Raw genomic sequence first — 23,016 nt, forward strand, 5'->3', positions numbered from 1 at the left:
ATCTCAAAGCACACATATCCTTAAGGCCACCAGCACCAATCAGAGCATAGGGCAACAAGAGTTCTCCATTGTAGAGGACTTTCACTGTTTTCGTAGCAGTTGTTTTTTTCCGGGGCGGGTTGCTAGCCCAACGCCCAACCCTTCTCATCTGACACTTGGGAACCGGCAGCGGCGGAGCTCTAGACCTCCGGCTTCAAGAAGTTACAGTCTCACCCGGGACTGAACTACAGTGAGCTGAATTGGCCTGTTATGCTAACAAATTTAACAATATGTTTAACAAAAAGTCAAAAATTAGTTACTTTTTTGGAACATAGTAAAAGAGAAAGCAGCAGAAAAGGTCAAGATATTTTCTCAAATAAGGCTATTTAGTCCATAATAACAGCAGATTCTTTGGAGTCAGATAATTATTTTATGTTTCGGAATCATATAATTAGATCTGTATTTTTTCACACAACTTTCGGCTGTCCATCACTAGTCACAGGGAGAGCACAAAATATTTGTAACTTTATAATGTAGTCCTACAAGTTTTATACAGAACAGGATACTAACTGTGGAACATTCATGTGTGCATTTAAATAAATGAAATCTTCGATATATAATTACTGAGATAGCTGTCTAGATGAATTATAGTGTTAGATAGACACTGATGAATCAGGTTGATGACTGTAAAGGTGTGAGTTCAGATGGCAAAGTGGACATAACAAAAAAGTTAAATCAAATGACAATGCAACCTAGCTGCACAATCTCTGTACCGAGAGACCCTTACTCAGGTTAATAATCAGCTCATCCCATGAGAAATATGTATTGAGGATGTTAATGTTTTTGGTATAGTTAGCCTGTACTTATTTTCTGATTTATTATTGATCACTTACTGTGAATACATAATAGCAGCTATATGGCATAGTCATGTGATTTTTGTTGATATGGCCTTTTTGCTGGTTAAACTCACACCTCTACAGTCTTTCACTATAAAACTTCAAAATGTCAGATTGAAATTTTATCTTTTATTTCAACTTCAGGAATTCTGTTTAGCAATGGTGAAGCCTGGAAAGAAATGAGACGAAAAAACACACTATTTAAGGGAAGTGTTAGAAGAATTTCAAGATAAAATCTTACAGTGAAATGACTGTTTTAGTGTCAAAATGTAGCCAATATTGCTATAATAATAATAATATTATTATTATTATTATTATTATTATTATTATTATTATTATCACTGTAACTCTTTCCAGCAACAATTGCTTGTCTAAGACAACTGCTTATGTCTTAGGCATTTTGTTAACATACACCTGAATCCTCCACATCAGAAAATGGCAATACTGTTTTTTTTTTTTCATAGAGGTCTACACAGCTGCTAATTAATCAAGGGCTGATGATTAGCTGGACCTGGCTGCAACTTACTCTCTTAAATCCTGTGGAAGCAATAAGGGGTACTTGGTATTAGCCACCCATTTTTTTTTTTTTTTTTGGCTTTATTTTTATTAAATAAATAAATAATGGCATGGTAAAAAAAAAAATTATACACTGGTTACATATTGAAGTTTATATATTACTCTTTGTCTGAAGTTAAATTTTCATAATACTAAGACTCAATATGATCAGGTGATTTTATTATGTTTATACACAAAAACACAAGATAAATTGATATAGGAGGTATTAATGTTTCAACATTACAAGACATGTTTGTGAACTACCTTTTCCCAAGGAAAGTTGACAGGACTAGTGTACCAGTAATGGCCACGCTAAATATCATTGTGTATCCAACAGTAACAAAATACAAACAGTAGGTAGCCTAAAGATATTTAGGCAGATCACATAATTAGATCCACAGATCCTATAATTAGATTGGACCAGTTTTTGAGATCAGATTATTTTTAAGATCAAAAACTAAGATTTTTTTAATATTATGGATTAGCCTACTGTATTTTTTGATTCAGGTGTTTCCACCTGTTCTTAGGATATTCATTTAAGGGAATAAGAGGGTTGATTCACAAACATCCTTAACAATTAGAGATATAAAAGTAAAAAAAAAATAATGGAAGAGCAGAATTTGGCAAGGTTAGCCACTTGCAGTTAGCTTCTAACTGCTAACCCAGGCTTATGACCAACATGTTTAGTGTGTTACTATTCTTCCTATCAGATCAGGTAAAGTACCACCCACCTACATCTATTTAGCTCTTTACTTGAGCTGTCTTTATAAAATTACCTATTTTTCATCAGCAAATAAAAGCCTTATGGACAATGCTAAAAAAAAAGAGCTCTAAGCTTTAAAAAAAAAATACATGTTAATTTAAAGAGTAAAAATTAAGTGGGAGTATTTTTCTCAAGTTTTCCATGTACACACAGTAGATATTCACGTGGCTGTCCACAAACGGTCAAAAAGTGAATTTTTACAGTAAAGTTTTACACACTGCTTTGATTTCAATATTCTGTTGATAATTCAACACGTGCCAAATGGCTGTTTGCTTTGTCCAATTTAATGCTAATATTTTGTGATACCTTTTTACAGTAATTTACCAACATGAAGTAGTAAGCACATTATCCTTTAACTGTTGGCATGAAGTTACTTCACAGCTGAAAGCAACAATAAATGTTATTCAGTCGTTTATGCATGATGGGAATGTTAGCTAATAGGCATATTGTATTGTCTTAGTTTGTTTAAGGATCAAGGATAATGCTGGCAAAAACTGTTAGAAATCCACCTAGGTAATAGGCAAATTACAGAATCCGATCTCCTTGGTTATTAGGGCCAACTAAATGATAGAAGAATCTGTTTAAACAGTTGGGCACTTGCCCCCAATTTTAATGGCTGATGGCAGGTAAATAGGCAATTAGTTGGCAGTGTAACTGATGAGTCCTGCACATACTTCTACAGATCCAATATCAATTAATGCAACAGTTTATAAATGATTTCACACTTAATAAATAACAATGTGTGTATCTACAGAATATAGAATATAGCAAAGATACAGTATGTGCTCTATATAAAAGGCAAACATAATTTTTGAGTGCTCTCATTGTCTCCTGCTTGGCCGAAAAAAAAAAAAATTGACAACCTTTAGCTATCATTATGGCACAATGTGGTGGCCATTTCATGTGTAAAAATGATTCATCAGGCTACCAGAACCACTCTTTCACAATTTGCATCCTGGAAAATATCTGTCAGCAAGGAATAAACTCCTTAGATATGATAACCTGGTTATTCAGTTATTCAGGTCACCGGCTGACTTCATTTTATTGCCACATAACCTTGTAGAGCCTAAAGCAACCTCAGATCATAATACTGGCTCCAGAGGTTTTTATAGTGGCCACCCATCACTCTGGGATAAGGTCAATCTAGACTCATTAGACCACATGACCTGTGTCCATTGCTTCAAAGTCCAAGCTTTATAATCCCTAGCAAATGTAAGTGTTTTATTTTTTGGTAAATCCAACTAACCAGTGGATCTCTCATGGCCACACAACTGTTTATCCTCACTTTTACTTAAATTGTGCATATGGCAATGATCTTACTTTTAATATTAAACATAACTGGGATTTCTCTTGTCAATCTTTCCATGCATCTTTACTAAGCATTTACGTGATTTTTCTGACCACATTTCTTCAACAAAAGGTACAGCACAGTCCTTTCAGGTTTTTAATACTATGTTGTATAGTTCTTAACCAAATTACAGTAATTTAAAATCTCCAGTAATTGAAAACCATTTTTTAAGCTTGATGCTGGCCAATAATTTGGTTTTGTTAACTACAGTAATCCAAAGATTATAATTAACTATAACACACAAGCTATATGGCAATGTGGTGTAAGAAACATACAAGTTTAAAAATTTGGAGACTTCAGTCTTTGACCTGCTAGAACATCTCCTTCCCTTATACAAGGTATTAATCTATGGAATATCACAAAATTTGCCATTTTTAACTTTCTCTGTGGTATTGCAAAGGTTATATGTGGATTTATGTGCATAATCTAGTGCTCTGCTCTCTACTCAGCCAAACCACATCCCCACCCTAAGATAACTACATAGGGTTTTGCTTGACACAAACATATGTTCCTATTTATAGTGCTGGTGTGGTACAACTCTGTACAACAGTTGTCTACTTTTCCTTGCAGTTTAAGAGAGAGACTTTGAAGGAGAAACACGGAAACAGCACCAAGGGACATATTCTTAATATTTTTTAAAGGCATTTATCAACACTTTTGGGAACTGTTCTAAGGTATGGATGAGTAACTTCTGCAATCTTCTCTTTTCTAAAATGGAACTATATAAACAAGACTGAAGTTGGCATATGAAGCTTTTTTATACTAAGGGTAATTACAAATATTTTTCATTTATTTCAATCAATTCATAGTCAATGTACTGAATATATTTTCTTTTCTTTTTTTTTTTTACAAGTCATAGAAATGATAACTTTACATTTCAATATACTGGAAAAGGACTGTAAAGTTATTGGTAAGACGTTTGTGTATTTTTTTTCATGTTTAGAGACAAACACTATACAAAGAACTAAAAATCTGATCCCACACACCAGATGACAAAGTGTGGCAGGAAAGCACTGAAGGAGATCGGTAATTAAAGGGCATCTAAAAAAAGAGCTGGACGAGGGCGAGGCTGTGGAGTCATATGCAGAGTCACAGAAACTCAGAGTCGACAAGAAGAGCTGTTTAAGACTGCACCCCAAAAATCTGCTCATGGATCCCTATGGAGGCCACTACCTGAACCGAGAAGCAGTGCTGTCTTTACTAGGTATAGCTCGCATGTGCGAACTGGTACTAGGCTGTACCACCATGGCTTTAGTGGCTCACAGCGCCGGGTTCAGTGCTGCCTATGGCACCTACTGCATGTTTGTTTGGTGCTTCTGTTTCGCCACGACTTTAATTATCTTTGTGCTCGATGTGGTTCGCCTGCATGGTTGTGTGCCCATCTCCTGGGACAATTTTACTGTGGCCTTCGCCATGCTTAGCACATTAATGTACATCACAGCTTCCGTTGTGTATCCTGTTTACTTCCTCAGTAAAGATTGTCCGAGTGAAGGCTGTGAAGTGCGCAACTACCGCATTGCTGTTACTGTGTGCTCTAGCGTCTGTTCTTTTGCCTACGGTGCTGAGGTCCTCCTCACACGGGCCAAGCCAGGCCATGTGGTGGGTTACATGGCCACCATGTCAGGCCTACTCAAGGTAGTTCAGGCCTTCACTGCTTGCATCATCTTCGGTGCTCTGGCAAACGACAGTGAGTACCATCGCCACATTCCAACACAGTACTGTGTAGTAGTCTACAGCCTATGCTTTGCCATTACAGTAGTGGTGGTGCTTCTGACTGTCTCAGGGAGGACTGCATTTCTGCGGCTACCCTTTGACCGCTTTGTGATTACATACACCTTCCTGGCAGTCCTGCTATACATGAGTGCTGCTGTGGTGTGGCCCGTCTTCAGTTTTGATAAGAAGTATGGCTCTCCTGGACGACCAGATGATTGTCCCCAAGGAAAATGCCCATGGGACAGCAAGCTGGTGGTTGCAGTGTTTACCTTTGCCAATTTAGTGTTCTACTTTATCGACCTACTATATTCTCAGAGGATCCGCTTTGTCTCACAGACAGCAACCTAATAGACTATTGTGCTTCTACTTTCTATGAAATTATGCACCTATATGTTGTCATACATACAGTGGGGGCCAAAAGTATTTATACAACATATGCTATGTATTATAGTTTTACCTTGTGCACCAAACAGATGATGTCACTAATTGGTTCTTTTTGTCTCTATGCCCAGCCAGATCCAGCAGGTTTTGAAGAATAAGGACTTCATACTAAATATTCATTGTTGTATAGATTTCTTTATTCTTATCTTGACTAAAATATTAAATTTTTCTTGTCTCAATACTTTTGGCCACCCCTATATATAGCCACTAGTGAGTCGTTTTATGTCTCTTTTTAAGAATTGTAAATTAAAAAGATGTTTTATATGGTTTTACATTCAATAGCTGCACTAAAGTCCATTATCTGTCTATCTATCTATCTATCTATCTATCTATCTATCTATCTATCTATGATATTTTAAGTTTTCATGTACAATATTTATGAAAATATTGATTCTGCTGCACCCTTTTATGAGCTCAGTAATGATTATTCTAAACCAAGTTACCTCCATAACTGTGTCCATGTGACAGAAATCCTGTGATGCTTTATTTACCTTCAAGTGTTATTACAACATGATTTCTTTCTGCCACAATCTTGACTTCAGACACAATCTAAGGCCAAGAGTTTTTTTTTTATTTATAAAATTCTAAAACATATCCATTGTTGATCACTGATCCATATGATTTTACACTGTTATCTGCAAGCTTATTTTTAAACATGTAACTTGCAAATGGATATTGTTCAAAAACTCCTTCTCTACCAGGGCTTCTACTTTGTTTAACCTGATTGTAGATTGAATATATTAAATTTATCTATTGTTGTGTTAGATAACTGTTTAAATGTGGAATAAAACTATGTGGTATGTTATCAATCAAGGTGATATTTTTTATCTTCCCTAAATTCTTGTGTGGGTTTCACTATTCTAATACTGTAAATAAGCTTGTCTGTTTTAATTAAATACATCTCATTAAGAGATACATTATATACTGTAGATAAATAGATGTAGATATTTCATTTACAGATACATTTTTAAAATACCATTGACCATTTCCAGTGGTCACTTGATCCAAATATGGAAATATATTTGTCTGTCAGTCATGACAACAGACAATACTGCCAAGTCAGATGACAATGAATCACTGGTTAAATTTACCCCCACTGCTTTTACTGATCACATGACGATACACCAGCTCATGTAAACAACGTAATTCATTGTATAATACAGATTTTTATCAAGGCTCCAGCTGTTCTTTATGACCAATCAAGAACAGTGCACTGGCAGATTTATTGTGTGAACTTTTCATCTGTCTCACTGCTATCTGTGTTGTCTGACGGGTCACTGAGGTTAATGCACATATATTTATACCATTATTGCTTAGGATAAAAGTGTTGCTATTTAAAAACTAGTTTTTTTTGTTTGTTTTTTTTTTTTTGGGGGGGGTATTTCCGGCTGCAATTTTTATGTAGTGTCAGCACTAAAATTTTATTATCCTCTGAGTATAAATAAATGAGTATCCCAAACATTTAGGAACTGAAGCAATGTTTAAAGCAGAGTGAGCTCTCAACATTGATGTAAAAGACCCACAAACTGTTGCATAGAATGCATACTTTATTAAAATACATTTCTAGTGTCAAGGCCTGCTGAACTTTACCTAAAATAAACAATAAAAGTGCATAGAATTCCCCGCAGACTTATAGTGCGGTGGCAATCTGCATAATGCATGTGACACTGAAGAATAGGCTTGCATCTCAGTGCTCAAATGCTAGTTAAAATAAACATTAGTGTGTTTTATATAAGACCTAAATTTAAAACAATTAAAGCAATCCTCAATTAATTGATTCAAACAATTTTTTGGTAATAAAATTGTCATAAAATAACTTTATTATTTGTGATGTTATTTTACAGTAATAAACACATGTTCCATTCGAAAGATAATAACTTTGTTGACCTGATTTGAACTTATAAGTACACGTTTTGTGCAAAATATGTTATCTAATATGTTTATACCGTCTGAAGTGTGCTGTTAGACCTGACATGAATAAGTATTTTTTAAATGGCATAAAATGTTATTATATGGAAATACACTAACCCACTGATACTTACGATGAGTTTGTTGGTTACAATAGGTCCATCAATGTTGTCGACTGACATGGAAGTACATATTTTAAGTCCTGTCAATAGACATCAGTTGGCAGCTTAAACTCCTTGAAGCAGTAGAAGGAAATGTCTCCATGGTCTACCACCGCGAACGTCAAAGGCACATCTCCACTTTGGAAGGACAGCTGCTTCAAGACGTGCAAGTTCGGCATCAGACCATCAAAACTATGCAGTATAGACATAAAGGCTCAGTTCATGGTTCCAGAACAAAACTTCAAAATTCAAGTGAAGGAAACAAACAACAACAACAAAAAAATTTTTTCACTATATTATGCACTAGACACATCATATATGGTCATCTCCAAAATTATTGGAACACTTTAGGTTTAAATCAATAACTGTATGCATGAGTGAAAAATACTGCACCATTTACTCCAACTGGACCTCTACTATATTAAACTTGTATGTAAACGCATAAGACACAAATTTACGCATAAGACACAAATTTACGCATAAGACAGAAATTGACAAACCACAGCTCTTTTGAATACCTTTCCTATTATATTGAGGTTTCAGTCTTATAGCACACAGATACACTAGGGACTCATTAATGGCCATACTATTGGATATAACCAAAGGATTTTTGCTATTGTCTTCTCAGGGAGTGTTTCTTGCCACCGCCACCCCCGGCTGGCTCATCAGAGACAAACTGGTAACTATATTTTATACATATTTCCTTATAGTTTTCTAAGTCGATTCTCACTATACTGTAAAAAGCTGGTTAAATATAACTCAATGACCAAATTTTTATGAACCTGACTGTATGTAAAATACTTCATTCTAGTCATATAATCGAGCTACCTTTTAGCTGACCTTTCACATAATATGGCAACTAGTAGATAGTTCAACTAGAATTCTATAAATCCATTCAAGTTAATTAAAGGTTCGTTAAACCATTCCATGGAATTTACCACAACCAAATCTTTAAACAATCTTTAAAATAATTTACTACCTAAGTAATGTACAGCTTAAAAAATTTTATACATTTAATATTCTTTTGAACCAATTGTGTGCTTGCTGTCTCTCAGATCTAAACTGAAGTCCAACTACTATTACAGAATCCTGAAACTTCAGCTTAGATCTGAGAGACAGCATCTCACACCAGAGCTGCCCTGGTGGCAAAAGAGAATCTACACAACACTGGGTTAAATGTTTTGTGTATTACTGTCTAATCGTGTGAGAATGGGTTCCTTGTTGGGTCTGGTACCTCTCAAGGTTTCTTCCTTTTGCCATCTGTGTAAGTTTTTCAGGGACATTCTGATTATTTTGATTCATACGTATTTTCTCACATTTCATTTACATTTCCATAATTTTCTTTTGTAAAGCTGCTTTGCGACAATGACCATCATTAAAAGTGCTATACAAATACAACTGAAGTGAACTAAACTAAATTTTGTGTCTGTGTAAGCTGGACCGAAAAGAAGTCACATATAATATGCTGCTTTCTTTTTTTTTAGCAAACAAATATTGTACTTATAATTCTGTGGGAGAATACTCTATACCACTTTATCCTGTATACGGGGTCGGAGAGGGGCCAGGAGCCTATCCCAGAAGACTAAGACATAATGGGTTATACCCTGTTTGTTTTTTAAGTTAGTTTTTAGCATTTTAAACTTCTATATTTCTATATTTTGTAATACTTTTAATGGCCTTATTTGTACAGTTATTTTTTAGTTATTTTCTTTAGTATTTCTTTTTATCCATATTTATTTCTTAAATATAATTTATTTTTTTTCTTTTACTTACTTTTTGAATTAAATTATAAAATAATAACTTAAAATCTCAAGAAACTGGGAAGATGATAACATGGTAAACACTGGTGAATATTTCTGCAATAGAATATATTTGATAAATTCTCTAATGCACATGTATTTACCTGCAAACACACAAGCGTGTATGGGGCTTTCCTGGAGAACTCTTCTTAAACTCTGTGTCAGGCTGGTACACATTGAAAGTGACCCTCCACTGGTCTGAGTTGGTTAAACTAAAAGGAAAAAATCTAAAATTATACAAAGTAGTGCAGTTTAAACATCATAACTTTTTTTTCAGTTGCATTTTACAGTAAAATACAACTGAATTGAACAAGAACATCACAAGTAAACAAATCAACTTATTATACCTGGAGTTTTCTTGCGGCAAACCATAGGACTGAATAATGCTGACTTTTTCCAGTAGATCACCTAAACAAGAGGACAATGGAAAGAAAATGCAGGAGAAATATGTCAAAAAAAAAAAAAAATTGTCAATACTCAGTTAAAACAGGATTCATTAGGAGGCTAATAGTTCTTAAGTTAAATAGCAAATTATAGAAAAAATCATTTGCATCTGGTGTGAAGCGTTTGGAGGTAGCTTTTTTTTAAGAAAAAAAAATCTGTCTATTATGTTTGAACTTTTAAAAAAATTTTTACTTCGTAATAACACACAGCTGAGAATCATCACATTATCCATTGATTCAATCCACCACTTATGCGGCTACTGTTAACAAGTTTGTTTTGTTTGTCATTGTCACAGTTTACATTGGAGTCCTAAAGCTACTGGATATGTTGGATACGTCTGCACAACCAATAAAGACACAACAAGGCAGATTCTCATTTTCTGTGTGTATATATATATATATATATATATATATATATATATATAACGATATATATATACGTATATATAAACCTATGCAGAAATATTAAAGGGGCCAGACAGGAGCGTCGCGTGATCACAACTGAGCCAACAGTTTTTCTCTCTCTCGCGCTGCGGAATCGTCTCCCCTGATGGGTCTTAGTGCTCATCTCTTACTGTATAATTAACATCCGTGCACACGTGTACTGTTTACCATAACACTGTGACCCCATGTGTGTGTGTGTGTGTGTGTGTGTGTGTGTAAAACATATTTTATTTTGTGTTTAGAAGCGCGTGTGTACAGCGTGTGTACTGTTTCTTATAACTTATAATTTTCGTTTCAAAAAGATTTTCGATTCAAAATGATTCGATTTTATTCATAATGATTTCTAATCGGGTTTCTGATCATGATCCCCCCTTATCTGCTTTGCTATACAGAATGACAAACAGAGACATTAAAGTGTCTTTTTCACATTTATTAAGTTAAATTCTCAGGGAAGTGCCTTTTATCAAAAACATCTCAATTGCTACTCATTAGTAGCTAGCTATAAAATAAGTTGGAACAAAAATAAAGTGCTTCTTCATAAGAAAATCTATATTTCACAGTCAGATTCAGTAATTTAAAGAATAACAAGTTATGAAAATAAAGTGCATCACATGTTAGTGCCACTCTGGTCGTTTCGGTTAGGGCACTGGCGACCTTTCCTTTCTTTTAGTCTCAATGTAAAGCTGTGACACAGCTGTTTCAGTGAAAAACTTGCGGGACGGTATGGCGTACCTCGGCTCCGCTGTCTGTAACATGCAGACGAACCCCTCGTTCTCCACCACACTGTAAGGCCTTAGTTCTTTGGCAATGTAGCAAGCGATAGACCGAGTTATTTTAGGAGTTGGCAGGGAGTTTCGTGAAGCACTGCAGTGTGCGCTGAGCTCCGGGTGATGCCTAGTAATATGACCACGCGCATTTGTTGTGCTGCCGAAGTACTTGGTCTTCATTTTGCAAAGCTTGCACACTGTGTGTGTCATGTCCAGCGCAGTGCTTCCAGACATTCGGTAAAAACCGAAATGATGCCAAACTTTAGCTTTAAGTGAAGACGAGGCTGATTGGATCTCCCTCTCCTCTATATTTGCCTTCTCTTTGGTTTAGTGATTTGCCGCGCACGCTTACGTGCAAAAACCGGCTGCGTGGTGGCATCAGTACAGACCAGTAGGCTAGTTACAAAAATGGAGACGAACAGCCAGCTGATTTTATTTATTTATTAAATCTGTTCTTGGACATTTCAGATCGATTCTGAAATGTTGCAAACGAGAATCTAGATTTTTCTGTAAATCGATTTTTTGGCACACCCCTATTCTGCAATAGTTTTTTTAGTTGGATTTAAGTGCAGGATCCACCCGAAAGTTTGTACTATAACCTGACGCAGCAAATAAAAGAACGGGCATGCATCGACCAGTTAGTCCATCTCATCATTACGCGAGCATAAATAAACAGGCTGTTAAGCTGTCGCGAGGTACATTAAAATAAAGCGGAAAAGCTTTAATAATTTAGAAGAGAACAACAGTCTTTCCGTTTGTGTGTGTGTGTTTAATATAAACAAGAAGAGAAAGTTTTACTGTGTAAGATGAGAAGGGGGAGACAGGAGGGGCTGAAAGCAAGAGTCTCCACTTACTCTAGACACACACACAGAAACACTTATCTGCCCGGATTTATTTTTTACTTTTTTGAAAGGTAAAGTGCAGGTTAATTTGTTTTATTTTTCCCTTTTATATTTTGTATTAATTATTTTTATGTATTTATTTTTTTGGGCTGTAGAACAAATAATTTAAGTTTCCATTATTTCTTATGGGAAAATTAAATTTGGAGTGTTTTGGAATACGAGCCCACTTCCAGGACGAATTATGCTCGTAATTCGAGGTTCCACTGTATGCAAGTGTTTGTGTGTGTGAGAATGTTGCCTTAATATTACAAATCAAACACTTACGATGTGAACAACATTTTCCAGGCTGAGCAAGAGGCATAACCTCCTGTTCCACAATGTGTGTGGGCCTTTCAGTGTGCTGCTGGCTTCTTCTTTTCTCCACCAGCTCTAAATACTCAATCCAGTTCCTGCACTGCCGCACCCCTTGGTCATCATTAATGTTGCATCTGTGTCGGTTTTGTTCCGTTTGACACTTTTCTTTTTTCAGATTGACATTTCTGTGCCATTTGGCCATGTTGCACTCAGCTACTTGCAGAGCACCAGGGAGCAAGCTGGGATCTGGAGGGGGCAGGCAAGTCCTTTTACCCCTATATGAGCCAAGGTCTGGAAAAACAATGCAGCTGAAGTCCTGGTGCTGTCCTGAAGGATGTAATGAATCACCCTGGAATAGGCTTGATGTATTTGTCCACCAGTTCCTCCCTGGAGCACTGTCTGGTTCTGGATCAGACCTTGATGTCCCATCCTGAATGGCTTGCTGTGTTTCCAGTTGGCTTGGAGCATCAAATTTACTGTATGGGACATTAGTCTTAATTTCACCTTGATGTTGTCCAGCAGTCACTTCTGGACTTTTCTTATTACGCAGTCTAAACAAGAACAGGAACATAAAAGGTGAAGAGATGTTTATGGTTTTTAAGCTGACAAAACTGTAATCATAATTTCCCTAAATCACTTTAAATGTTAGCCAAACCAGATGTGTGGATAACATTATTCAAAACAAGTACATAACTAAGCAAACATCAGCAAAAATGTGATACCTAAAACTAGGACTCTGGCATAATTTCCTCTTCAGTTGCTTGCTTGATCTGTTTATGGATAGAAGCAGATTCAAATGTTATTTATATAAAGATGGCCTGTTACAAACAAAGGACACTTTTAGAAAACAGACATACCGACATACATACATAGACTAGTCACAGACCAGTAAAAAAAACTGAACACATTTTAATTCCATGGTCTATCCTTACTTTTATTTCTTTCTATATTGTAAGCCAATGCTGAAGGCACCCAGGCATCTGCAATAATCTTACTTAAACAGTAGATATTGAGATGTGTCTGCTACTTATGCTCTGTAAAGCAAAATCTTTGCAAAAGGCAATTTCCCTCTGGGATTAATAAAGTTATTTGAATTGAATTTGAATCTAATCTGAGGTGCTGTAAATTGGTGATTTTTGAGGCCGGTAGCTCTAAATATTCTTTTCCTCTGCAGCAGAGATAGGTTTTGGTCTTACTGTCCTGGAAGGTTCTGTATAACTGCCAGTTTCATCATTGTGCTTAATGGGTTTTGCAAATGTACTTGACAATAGTGATCTTGCAAAAAATGTTCTGGAATAATTCTTGCAAGAACTATACCAAAACAGCTGATCTTTGTGTTTTAAAATAACAAGTGACTGTTGTTGTTGCTGTTACTTAATTACTCAAAGCCAGTTTAGAAAATAAATACTAATTGTGTGCAAACTGTTTACTGATACTGTACATACATACATTTTCCATTCAGAAATTATTTATAGACATATGTATATTTACCTACTATCAAATCGGTTTACCACGTATCCAAGTCTCTTTAAATGACCAAAAACCTATTGTGAGAAAAAGAACAATTCTTCATTAAAAAATGCATTAGTATTTAAACAGCCAGTGTATCTTTTTTTTCTAAAGTACCATCTCTTTTTTTTTTCTCTGAAAATATGGAGGAACTACTAATTGTAGGATAGTAAAGCACTTTGACAACAATTAAAGGAGAATAATTCAATTACAATGTCTATAGTAAAAATGTTAGAGACACTAAGCATAATGATAATAGAAAGAAATACTATATTTTAAAATAAAATGCCATTTAAAAAAATATGCTTTGAGTCTTGATTTAAAATTGATCACTGCAATATTTCTTGGTTCTATATTTATTTCCTCCACATGACTCTCAGGAACATGAACAAAGTAAATGATTTTAGAGGGCTATGTCGTTAAGTGTCACATTTTCTTTATGCATCCATAATATGTCTCTTTGCCCATATTTATTAAGTTTGTGCATACTACTGATTTTAAGGTAAATTCTAAAGAAAAAGAAACACTATGTGTAGTCTACTGATGCCAGTGTCCAGGTTATGGCTATTTGAAACACCAAATATGAATTCCTTCTAACCTGGTACTGATGGAAAGTCACAGTTTCATTAGAAAGGAAATGTTCATAACCCTCCTGGATGGAGAGAGGAAGATCCTGGTAGAACACTTGTACATTGCCCTGTTAAATTCAACAAGGGATCAATATTTCATTACATGAAGCAAAAAACTGAATAAAGTACTCAAGAAAGATATACAGTAAATGGCTAAAAAATGATGCAAGATCAGGTCAGTTATAATTAGCATTTAATCTGAAGATTCAACTAGCTTCATTTGGCTTTTAGTCTTTATTAGCAACATAATGCTTACACATTCCATGAGGTAAAGAGCCTCCTCTGGAAATAAGCACTGCTTTCCTTGGTTCGAAAATCCCATTGTCTGCCAAAATTTTCCCTGCAACAGAGTTAAAATGTCATTAGCTTGCGAGAAAAAAATTCTCTTAATCATTTTTAAAAAAATTTTATTTTTCTAGCAAAAATTTAAAGAGTGACTTACAAGATGTTATCACAAATAACAGAACAACAGCATGAAATAACAGTTAGCAAAAGTAATTATTGTACAGTAGCACTTACTGCTGGAGACAGCAATTTCACTAGCTTTTCGTCAGGGATCCATTCTGCATTTACAAGGTTCCCACTACAAATAAATTAACCAAGAATAACGGAGATGAAATTATGTCTTATTGGCTCTTCATCTGTTTAATAATAACACAAATTATCAGTAATGCAGCTAATTAAACTAATTAAAACTCTGAAATGATACTAATAGTTCTACGTATTGAATAAAACCTGTGTAAACTGAATTGTTTGTTTTAATACCCCTAAATTTATTCTGGTACAACCAGCCGCCATCAAACATAAGTAGTTAAACAGTAGCAATCTGTGTGAAATTACAATATTAGGTGGTCTCAATATAAATATATCTAAAAATCTAAACATCCTATAAAGCACCATTAAATTTATAATAAAAAATGAAAATAAGAATATATTTTTGCACTATGGTTGATTATTTCTTAAAAATATGACAATAAATAATACTATTCATATCAAATATTAGTAAATATTGAAAGATTTATTAAAATGGAGGGAAAAAATAGCTTACACTCTGTCCACTCGTTCCTCTGTCACAAGCATCCAGTGCTCATCAAGGGTCTTCTGCAAACTTGCCTTTTGCTGCACAGAATTGTTTGGTAAAAACTCTTTTTGTCCCCTCACAGGAATCTTATCTCTACTTTGGCTCCGTCTTTGAAATAGTTCTGATGAACTGCAAGGGAAAGAATGGAACAGCAATTTTTTAGAAATTATGGTATTCTTCTTTTTTTTCTATTTTTTTTTTTTTATGTTCTGAATATTGGTCACCCTTAAATGATTCTGGCCATCAAACTAATTTTAATATCACACAAAGATAACCTAAGTAAATACAAAATGTTTTTAAAATCATGACTTTATTTATTAAGGGAAAAAAGCTGTCCAAACCTGCTTGTCCCTCTGTAAAAACTGTAATTGCCCCTAAACTTAATAAGCCACCCTTGGCAGCAACGCCTGCAATCAAGCATTTGCATTAACTCGCATTGAGTCTTTCACATCACTGTGGACAAATTTTGGCCCACTGTTCCTTTCAGCCACATTGAAGGGCTTTTTAAGCATAAACACCTGTTTTAGATCATTTCAATTTGATTTAAGCCTGGACTTTGACTAGGCCACTCCAAAACCTTAATTTAGTTGTTTTTTTTAATCATTCAGAGGGGGGACTTGCTGGTGTGTTTCGCATCATTGCCCTGCTTTATAACTAGGGATGGGAATCGAAAACCGGTTCTTGTTGAGAACCGGTTCCCAGTGTTTCAATTCCTCGGAATCGTTTGCAAAATTTGCAAACGATTCCCTTAACGATTCCAGTGGGCACGAATGACGCCATCACGCGCATTGCGTAACTTACGCACGTTGCGTAGCTTACGTTCAGTCAATAGTAAGCATGGCGCCTAAGCGGAACAAACGCTCAAAAGTCTGGTTGTATTTCACCAAAAAACATGAAAATAGGGCAACTTGCAATACTTGCAGCGTAGATATTTCCTAAAAGGGAGGAAATACCACTAACATGCTAAAACATTTGCACACAGCATGCAATAACTAAAAAGAATGTTGCGTTTTCGATCCGCTCTGGACTAACAGTTCTCAAATCAACAATCTGTTGTCCCTTTTCTTCCAAATGAGAATCGATAAGGGAATCGATAAAGAATCGAATCGTTAAGCAGAATCGAAAATGGAATTGGAATCGTAAAAATCTTATCAATTCCCATCCCTATTTATAACCCAAAAGCTCTTGAGCTTGAGGTCACAAACTAATGGTCAAACATTCTCTGACTAATTTTGGTTGGCCAGTCACTGCTGGGAAGGTTAGCCACTGTTCCAGATTTTCTCCATTTGTTGATAATGGCCCCATGCAGGGGTTTGCTGAAGGCTCAAAGTATGGCGTTAATTATGTGGCAAAATTTAACAAACAAACACAATCTGCTTTGCAAAGAAAAAAATGACCCTTACAAATGCAGCGTTTTTCAAACAAACACAATCTACTTTGCAAAGAAAAAAAATTACTTTCTCACGAATGCAGCGTTTTGCAAACAAACACAATCTGCTTTGCAAAGAAAAAAATTGACTTTCCCACAAATGCGCCGAACGTATTTTCTTACAAATGCACCCACCGTATTTTCTCACAAATGCACCCAACTTGTTTTCTTACAAATGCAATGGAGCAACTTCCTCTTCCAAAACAGCAGATGGCGCTATCGGTCAATTTACTTTATTCTCCCGAGACCTCAAACAACGTGTTTATATGGTTTACCCTTATGTCCCTGAGGAATATGAGTGGGGAACAGTTTTGAGGTGTCCATTATATATCCAGACAGCCAAACATATTAACAACCCACTATCTTTAGGATACAGCCCTGTAGGGGAATACAGTTATATCAAACCACAGTTGCATTTTAATTAACTATTGAATTATTAACTATAATTAGTAATCATATCTACATTTAAATAATCTGTGTCTGTAGTACAATCATACATTGTAGACAGCTGTTGCAGCGCGAGGTGTAGATACAGTAAGATGCAAGAATCATTGTATTAGACTGCATGAAATTTATGAAACTTTTTACAATCTAGTTTGTAATAGAATTCTGTCTGTAATTCAGTATGTTTGCTGTTCATTTATAGCTTTTTTTTAACTTTGTTAAAGATTATTTAAATGTAGATATGATCACTAATTATAAAAGATTTTGATGCATCATGTTGCATACGTCCGTTATGGATATAAAAAGCCAATGGCAGTTCTTTCAGCCTTCAATAGTTAATTAAAATGCAACTGTTTGAAATAACTGTATTCCCCTACAGGGCTGTATTCTAAAGATAGTGGATTGTTAATATGTCTGGCTGTCTGGATATATAATGGACACCTCAAAACTGTTCCCCACTTATATTCCTCTGGAACATAAGGGTAAATCATATAAACACGTTGTTTGAAACGTGTCCATTGCATTTGTGAGAAAATAGGTTGGGCGCATTTGTGAGAAAATAGGTTGGGCGCATTTGTGAGAAAATACGTTGGGCGCATTTGTGAGAAAATACGTTGGGCGCATTTGTGAGAAAATACGTTCGGCGCATTTGTGAGAAAATACGTTCGGCGCATTTGTGAGAAAATACGTTCGGCGCATTTGTGAGAAAATACGTTCGGCGCATTTGTGAGAAAATACGTTCGGCGCATTTGTGAGAAAATACGTTCGGCGCATTTGTGAGAAAATACGTTCGGCGCATTTGTGAGAAAATACGTTCGGCGCATTTGTGAGAAAATACGTTCGGCGCATTTGTGGGAAAGTCGATTTTTTTTTCTTTGCAAAGCAGATTGTGTTTGTTTGCAAAACGCTGCATTTGTGAGAAAGTTGATTTTTTTTTTTTTGCAAAGCAGATTGTGTTTGTTTGCAAAACGCTGCATTTGTGAGAAAATCGTTTTTTTTTTGCAAAGCAGATTGTGTTTGTTTGTTACATTTTGGCACATAATTAACTCTATATCAAAGCCTTCGAATTAGGTTTGCAACCATTTCCCAACTGATACATGTCAATTACTTTTATTCCTCATCTGTTCTTGAATTTCTTTAGATAGTCTTGCTTATTTAGATCTTTTAGCATGCTTCACTTTGTCAGACAGGTTCTATTTAAGTGAGTTCTTGATTCAACAGGTCTGGCAGTAATTAGCCATAAGTGTGGCAAGTGAAATTCTTCTTAGCTTTCCAAAAATCACAGTTTATTCATGATTTAGCAATGCAATTGTTTTTTTCACATAGAGTCAGGTAGGTTTGGAGAGCTTTTTCCATTTAATAAATAAAATCATTTTTAAAAATGTTTACATTTTAAGTTACTTAAGTTATCTTTGTGTAATATTATCTTTGTGTTGAACACACAAGATTAATAAGTAGTTTTACTGAATTTTTATTAGTTAGTTCTGGTCAGATCTGACAGGGAATAGAAAATGAAAGGGGCAGAGGGTGGAAAATAAAATTATTTTTGTGCACTTTGCTCTCTTTCACAAACCCACACCCACCCACAAAGTTATAATCAGTGCTACAACGATTGAGGTTTTTATCCCAAGTTGGGCTAATTTTGGAACAAGTTTGGGGCAGAAAAGCACATAAATGGGCGGCTTTTTCCTAGGTTAGTTTAAAAATAATAGCTATGGTTGCCAAGATCTTTTTTCAAAGCAAATATTCAGAATTAAATTCAATCACTTTTGCAAACATAGGATATGGCAAAAAAAGGGCATCTGCAGACAGTGTACAGTATGTAAGATCTACAAAAGCATTTTAATTGGGAGATATATGAAAAAGTTAGGGCTTTTACCAGAATGATGGGAAGAGAAGAGTTTGGAGAGGGAAAGGAAAAACTCATGATAATCCGTCAAACATAGTGAAGGCAGTGTTGTGGCATGAGCATGCATGGCTGGCAACAGGATTGGGTCACTAGTATTAATTTGGTATGTGACTGCTGATAGACATGACAGAATGAATTGTGAAGTGAATGGAGCTATACTTTCTGCTCAGATTCAGTCAAACTGACGGGACCTCACAGTAGAAAAAGACAATGGACCCAACTAAGCATGCTTTTTACCACAAACAAGAAGCAACTGAAAGTGTCTCAAGTGAGGAAACGACATATGAGAATGTCTATAGAATCAAGACTTTAGGCTTTAGCCCCTGCAACTCTGTACACAAGATACACAAGCAGTATAGACGATGAGTGAGTGCTTGAATATCCTTAAATCCTTGGAAAAAATTTTGAATAATAATTTGTTAATTTGTAAAGTTACCATTGAGCCTGAGAAAACGGAAGGATGAATTAAATAAAAATCTGTAACTTCTTTAAAGTAATGCAGTATTTTGTTACAACCCCATGAATTATAGCTGACTACACTTTTTAAATATACATTTTGATAGTGCAGACTAAATTTGGGAGGGAGGGAGGGAGGGAGGGAGGGAAAGAGAGAGAGAGAGAGAGAGAGGTGCTGTCCAACCCAGGAGATATAAAAATCATTACCATGTGCCAGAAACACTCCAAATACATTTTGACTACATGTGTAAACACAAATTGGACTAGATAAAAGGTTAGGGTATTAAATACTGATTTTAATTCTTTCCACTCTGGCACTGTGTCTGCTGAAGAGATTTAATACTAATCTCGTGTCCTACTCAAGACCCATGACTTGGATTATAACTTTAAAGTTTAGGTTTAATCACTAAAAGGTTCTGGGCTACATTACCCCAACATAAATCAGACTGGATTTTACGCAAAAGGTAAAAGCATAGTTTTATGCACATGTAAAAAAGAGAATAAGAAATACATGCAGTAAAATGAGCTGCTAAGTCACAGGGATCACGTGACTATACATCGTTGAAATACGCATTCATCGCATTGGACATGATTTAAATTTGGGAGAAAATAAATAAATATAAACCGTTAAACATTATATTATATGTTTACCGCTTACCTTAGTAATTCATTGCTAAAATCTATCTGAATGTGTTGCGGTTGAACATCTTTCGCAGCCATCTCAACAAATAACCTCTCTCAAGCCGAGACCTAGTGTGTTCCAGTTCCGGTTCCGGTTCCATACCGTTAACAGCAACTTTCAAAAACTGTCTTAATCCCTGTGTCCTAATGTATTCCCAAATCTGCGTCTCCCAAAGGGGTTTATTACATAAATAGTTATCCTAACTTCCGGCCCCTTGTTCAGGGAATAAAGGTTAAGGGACCTTTCACGGACAAAATTCCTCCATCCGGAACCTGCAGCATTAGCAACACGTCAACGCGTCCGCCACATTGGTCAGGGCAAGCCTCGCGTGTAAACGTACGAGTCTAAACAACCCAACTGCACTATAAGTTTTAATTTTCTGGACAATTTTAGTGAGACGTCTTTATATTCTAAGGTATATGGTCTAGTTCTAGTACAAAACAACTATTTTGTCAACAATTACTTAGAATGTTGATCATCTTCTTTTGCTGCTCCCATTAGAGGTCGCCACAACTGACCATTTGTCTCCATGTAGTCTCAAATTAACATTTTATTTGTCACATCCACAGTCATGGACTGTATGTGAAATGCAATAAAATGTTTTCAAATAAAAAAAATAAAGTATGAAATGAAAGACAAATGTTACAAATATAAAATTTAAAAAAAAACACCTTTGGCTGTTAAAAAAAACAAAAAACAAAAAAAAACAGTATGTACAAATAATAAAATAAAATCGAATTAAAATAGAATTGGTCCATGACTGCAAGACAATGTGCAGAATAATTTTTAAGTTCGGGGTTTGTGCAAATAATATGCAAAAATAAAAATGTGCAAATGTGCGTTAATATGTGCATTGGGATAAGCAGTGAGATTGAAAATCTGTAAAGTCTATGGAAAGAAGCTTCTCCTCAGTCTCTCTGTATTGGCCTTTTGGAAGCAATATCGCTTTTCTGACTGCAACAGAAAGAACAGGCCATTATTGGAGTGGCTGTAAATTGAGTGCAGGGAGCTTATGTGACCCTGCGTGATGTAAACACTGAGGTATCTGAAGCTGTTCATTCTCTCCACTGGGCTCTCGTTGATCACGGGGTCTTGTACTGTAGTTTATCTCTTGCTTTGTAATGAAGACCACTATCAGCTTGTCTTGCTGACATTTAGGAGGAGGTTGTTCCTCTGGTACCAGTTCTCCAGATTTCTAATCTCCTCCAGGTATGCCATCTCATCGTTGTCAGAGATAAGGCCCACCAATGGTGATGGAGTAGGTAGTGGCCACGCAGTCATAGTATAGAGAGTACAGCAGGGGCCTATAGTGCTGAGGGTGAGGGAGGCTGAGACATGTCTGCCCATCCTTACTGCCTGTGGTCTGCCAGTTGGGTAATTGGAGATCCACTGGCACAGTAATGGGCTGAGTCCAGGGTCCTCTAGCTTCATATGGTGAGTGTGAATGGGAATTCTAGTGTTAAATGCTGAACTGTAGTCTTTAATGTTTAAAGAGCATTAAACATAATTTCCTTTTTTAGTATCCAGGTGAGTGAGTGATGTACAGTATGAAGGAGCTGAGAAATGGCATCATCTGGTGAGCAGTGCAGACGGTAAGCACACTGTTATGGATCTAGTATGTTGGGTAGTGAAGAAATGATAAAGTGTCTGAAAGCACTTTATCACTACTGAGGTCAGGGCTACAAGGACGATAGTCTTAGAGGGAGGCAGGATGGTGGATCAATTAAAAGTCTTTGAAGCATGTGGGAATTACTGATTGGGTTGAGGAGAGGTTGAATATTTCTGTAAACACAGGTGCTAGCTTATCTGTACAAGCTCTGAGGACTTAACCTGGGATGCCGCCTGGTCCTCATGCTCGGGGATCATGAACGCATTTAGTGTGGTAGACATCTTCCCTTGTTAGAGAAAGAGAATGAAACGCGTTCATCTGGACACTAGAACAAAGAGATTCCTTGTTAAATTATGTGAAATTAAAATTGCGTTTATTAAATAAAACACAAAACATTAAGTCCAGTATTGTGTCCCTTGTGCCACTGGGGCGAACTGGCCCCTCGAGGCATGACTTTACAAGCTTTCTGGCGGTGTGCTATGGTGTGTGGCACCAGGACATTAGTGGAAGTTAAAAATGGAGCAAAAGAAGTATAAAGTGGAGCAATTAAAGGTTAACATAGGTTTTATTTAAATGCCTTTGAAGCAATGCCTTACCACAAAGACAAAAACACATTACATAAAGTAGGTTCATATATAGTTGTCTCTACTGGGACTTATGGCAAGGTGTCATCGTTAGATTGATTCTTTTGTATAATCATGCTCTTCAGCAACAGGAAATAATTGTTGGAGCTTTTTGTATTCTATGCTTTAATTAAACAGGTTTGACAAATGTGTGGCAATAAACATTCATGAATTTCAGTTCTTTCATAAATGGTTATTAAAAAAGTGTGGCTATTTTTTCCCCACCAGACAG

The 23,016-nt window shown here is 35.9% G+C and overlaps 2 protein-coding genes across 5 annotated transcripts; one reads left to right on the forward strand and one right to left on the reverse strand.

Moving 5' to 3' along the window:
* Nucleotides 1-3,928: 3,928 nt before the first annotated feature.
* On the forward strand, nucleotides 3,929-5,741 carry LOC128544803 (myeloid-associated differentiation marker-like protein 2). Of its 4 annotated transcripts, XM_053515080.1 has the most exons (3): nucleotides 3,929-4,215; nucleotides 4,485-5,228; nucleotides 5,298-5,741. In XM_053515080.1, the coding sequence occupies exons 2-3, from the start codon at nucleotides 4,691-4,693 to the stop codon at nucleotides 5,600-5,602; spliced, it is 843 nt and encodes a 280-aa protein (XP_053371055.1). In that variant the 5' UTR covers nucleotides 3,929-4,215; nucleotides 4,485-4,690; the 3' UTR covers nucleotides 5,603-5,741. The 4 variants fall into 4 exon arrangements, with proteins under 4 accessions (XP_053371055.1, XP_053371053.1, XP_053371052.1 ...); XM_053515078.1 differs by having other exon boundaries at nucleotides 3,933-4,309; nucleotides 4,485-5,741; XM_053515077.1 differs by having other exon boundaries at nucleotides 3,933-4,215; nucleotides 4,485-5,741.
* A 1,755-nt stretch (nucleotides 5,742-7,496) lies between these two features.
* Nucleotides 7,497-20,664, reverse strand: tsen54 (TSEN54 tRNA splicing endonuclease subunit). Its single transcript, XM_053514180.1, has 11 exons — nucleotides 20,529-20,664; nucleotides 15,600-15,761; nucleotides 15,071-15,134; nucleotides 14,808-14,891; nucleotides 14,521-14,619; nucleotides 13,905-13,957; nucleotides 13,136-13,183; nucleotides 12,384-12,964; nucleotides 9,911-9,971; nucleotides 9,668-9,775; nucleotides 7,497-7,956 (listed from the first exon to the last, which is right to left on the reverse strand). Exons 1-11 carry the CDS (start codon nucleotides 20,588-20,590, stop codon nucleotides 7,809-7,811), a joined length of 1,470 nt encoding a protein of 489 aa, XP_053370155.1. The 5' UTR covers nucleotides 20,591-20,664; the 3' UTR covers nucleotides 7,497-7,808.
* Nucleotides 20,665-23,016: the final 2,352 nt, after the last annotated feature.

Source organism: Clarias gariepinus, chromosome 16, assembly GCF_024256425.1.
Source record: "Clarias gariepinus isolate MV-2021 ecotype Netherlands chromosome 16, CGAR_prim_01v2, whole genome shotgun sequence".
Classification (NCBI taxonomy): domain Eukaryota; kingdom Metazoa; phylum Chordata; class Actinopteri; order Siluriformes; family Clariidae; genus Clarias; species Clarias gariepinus.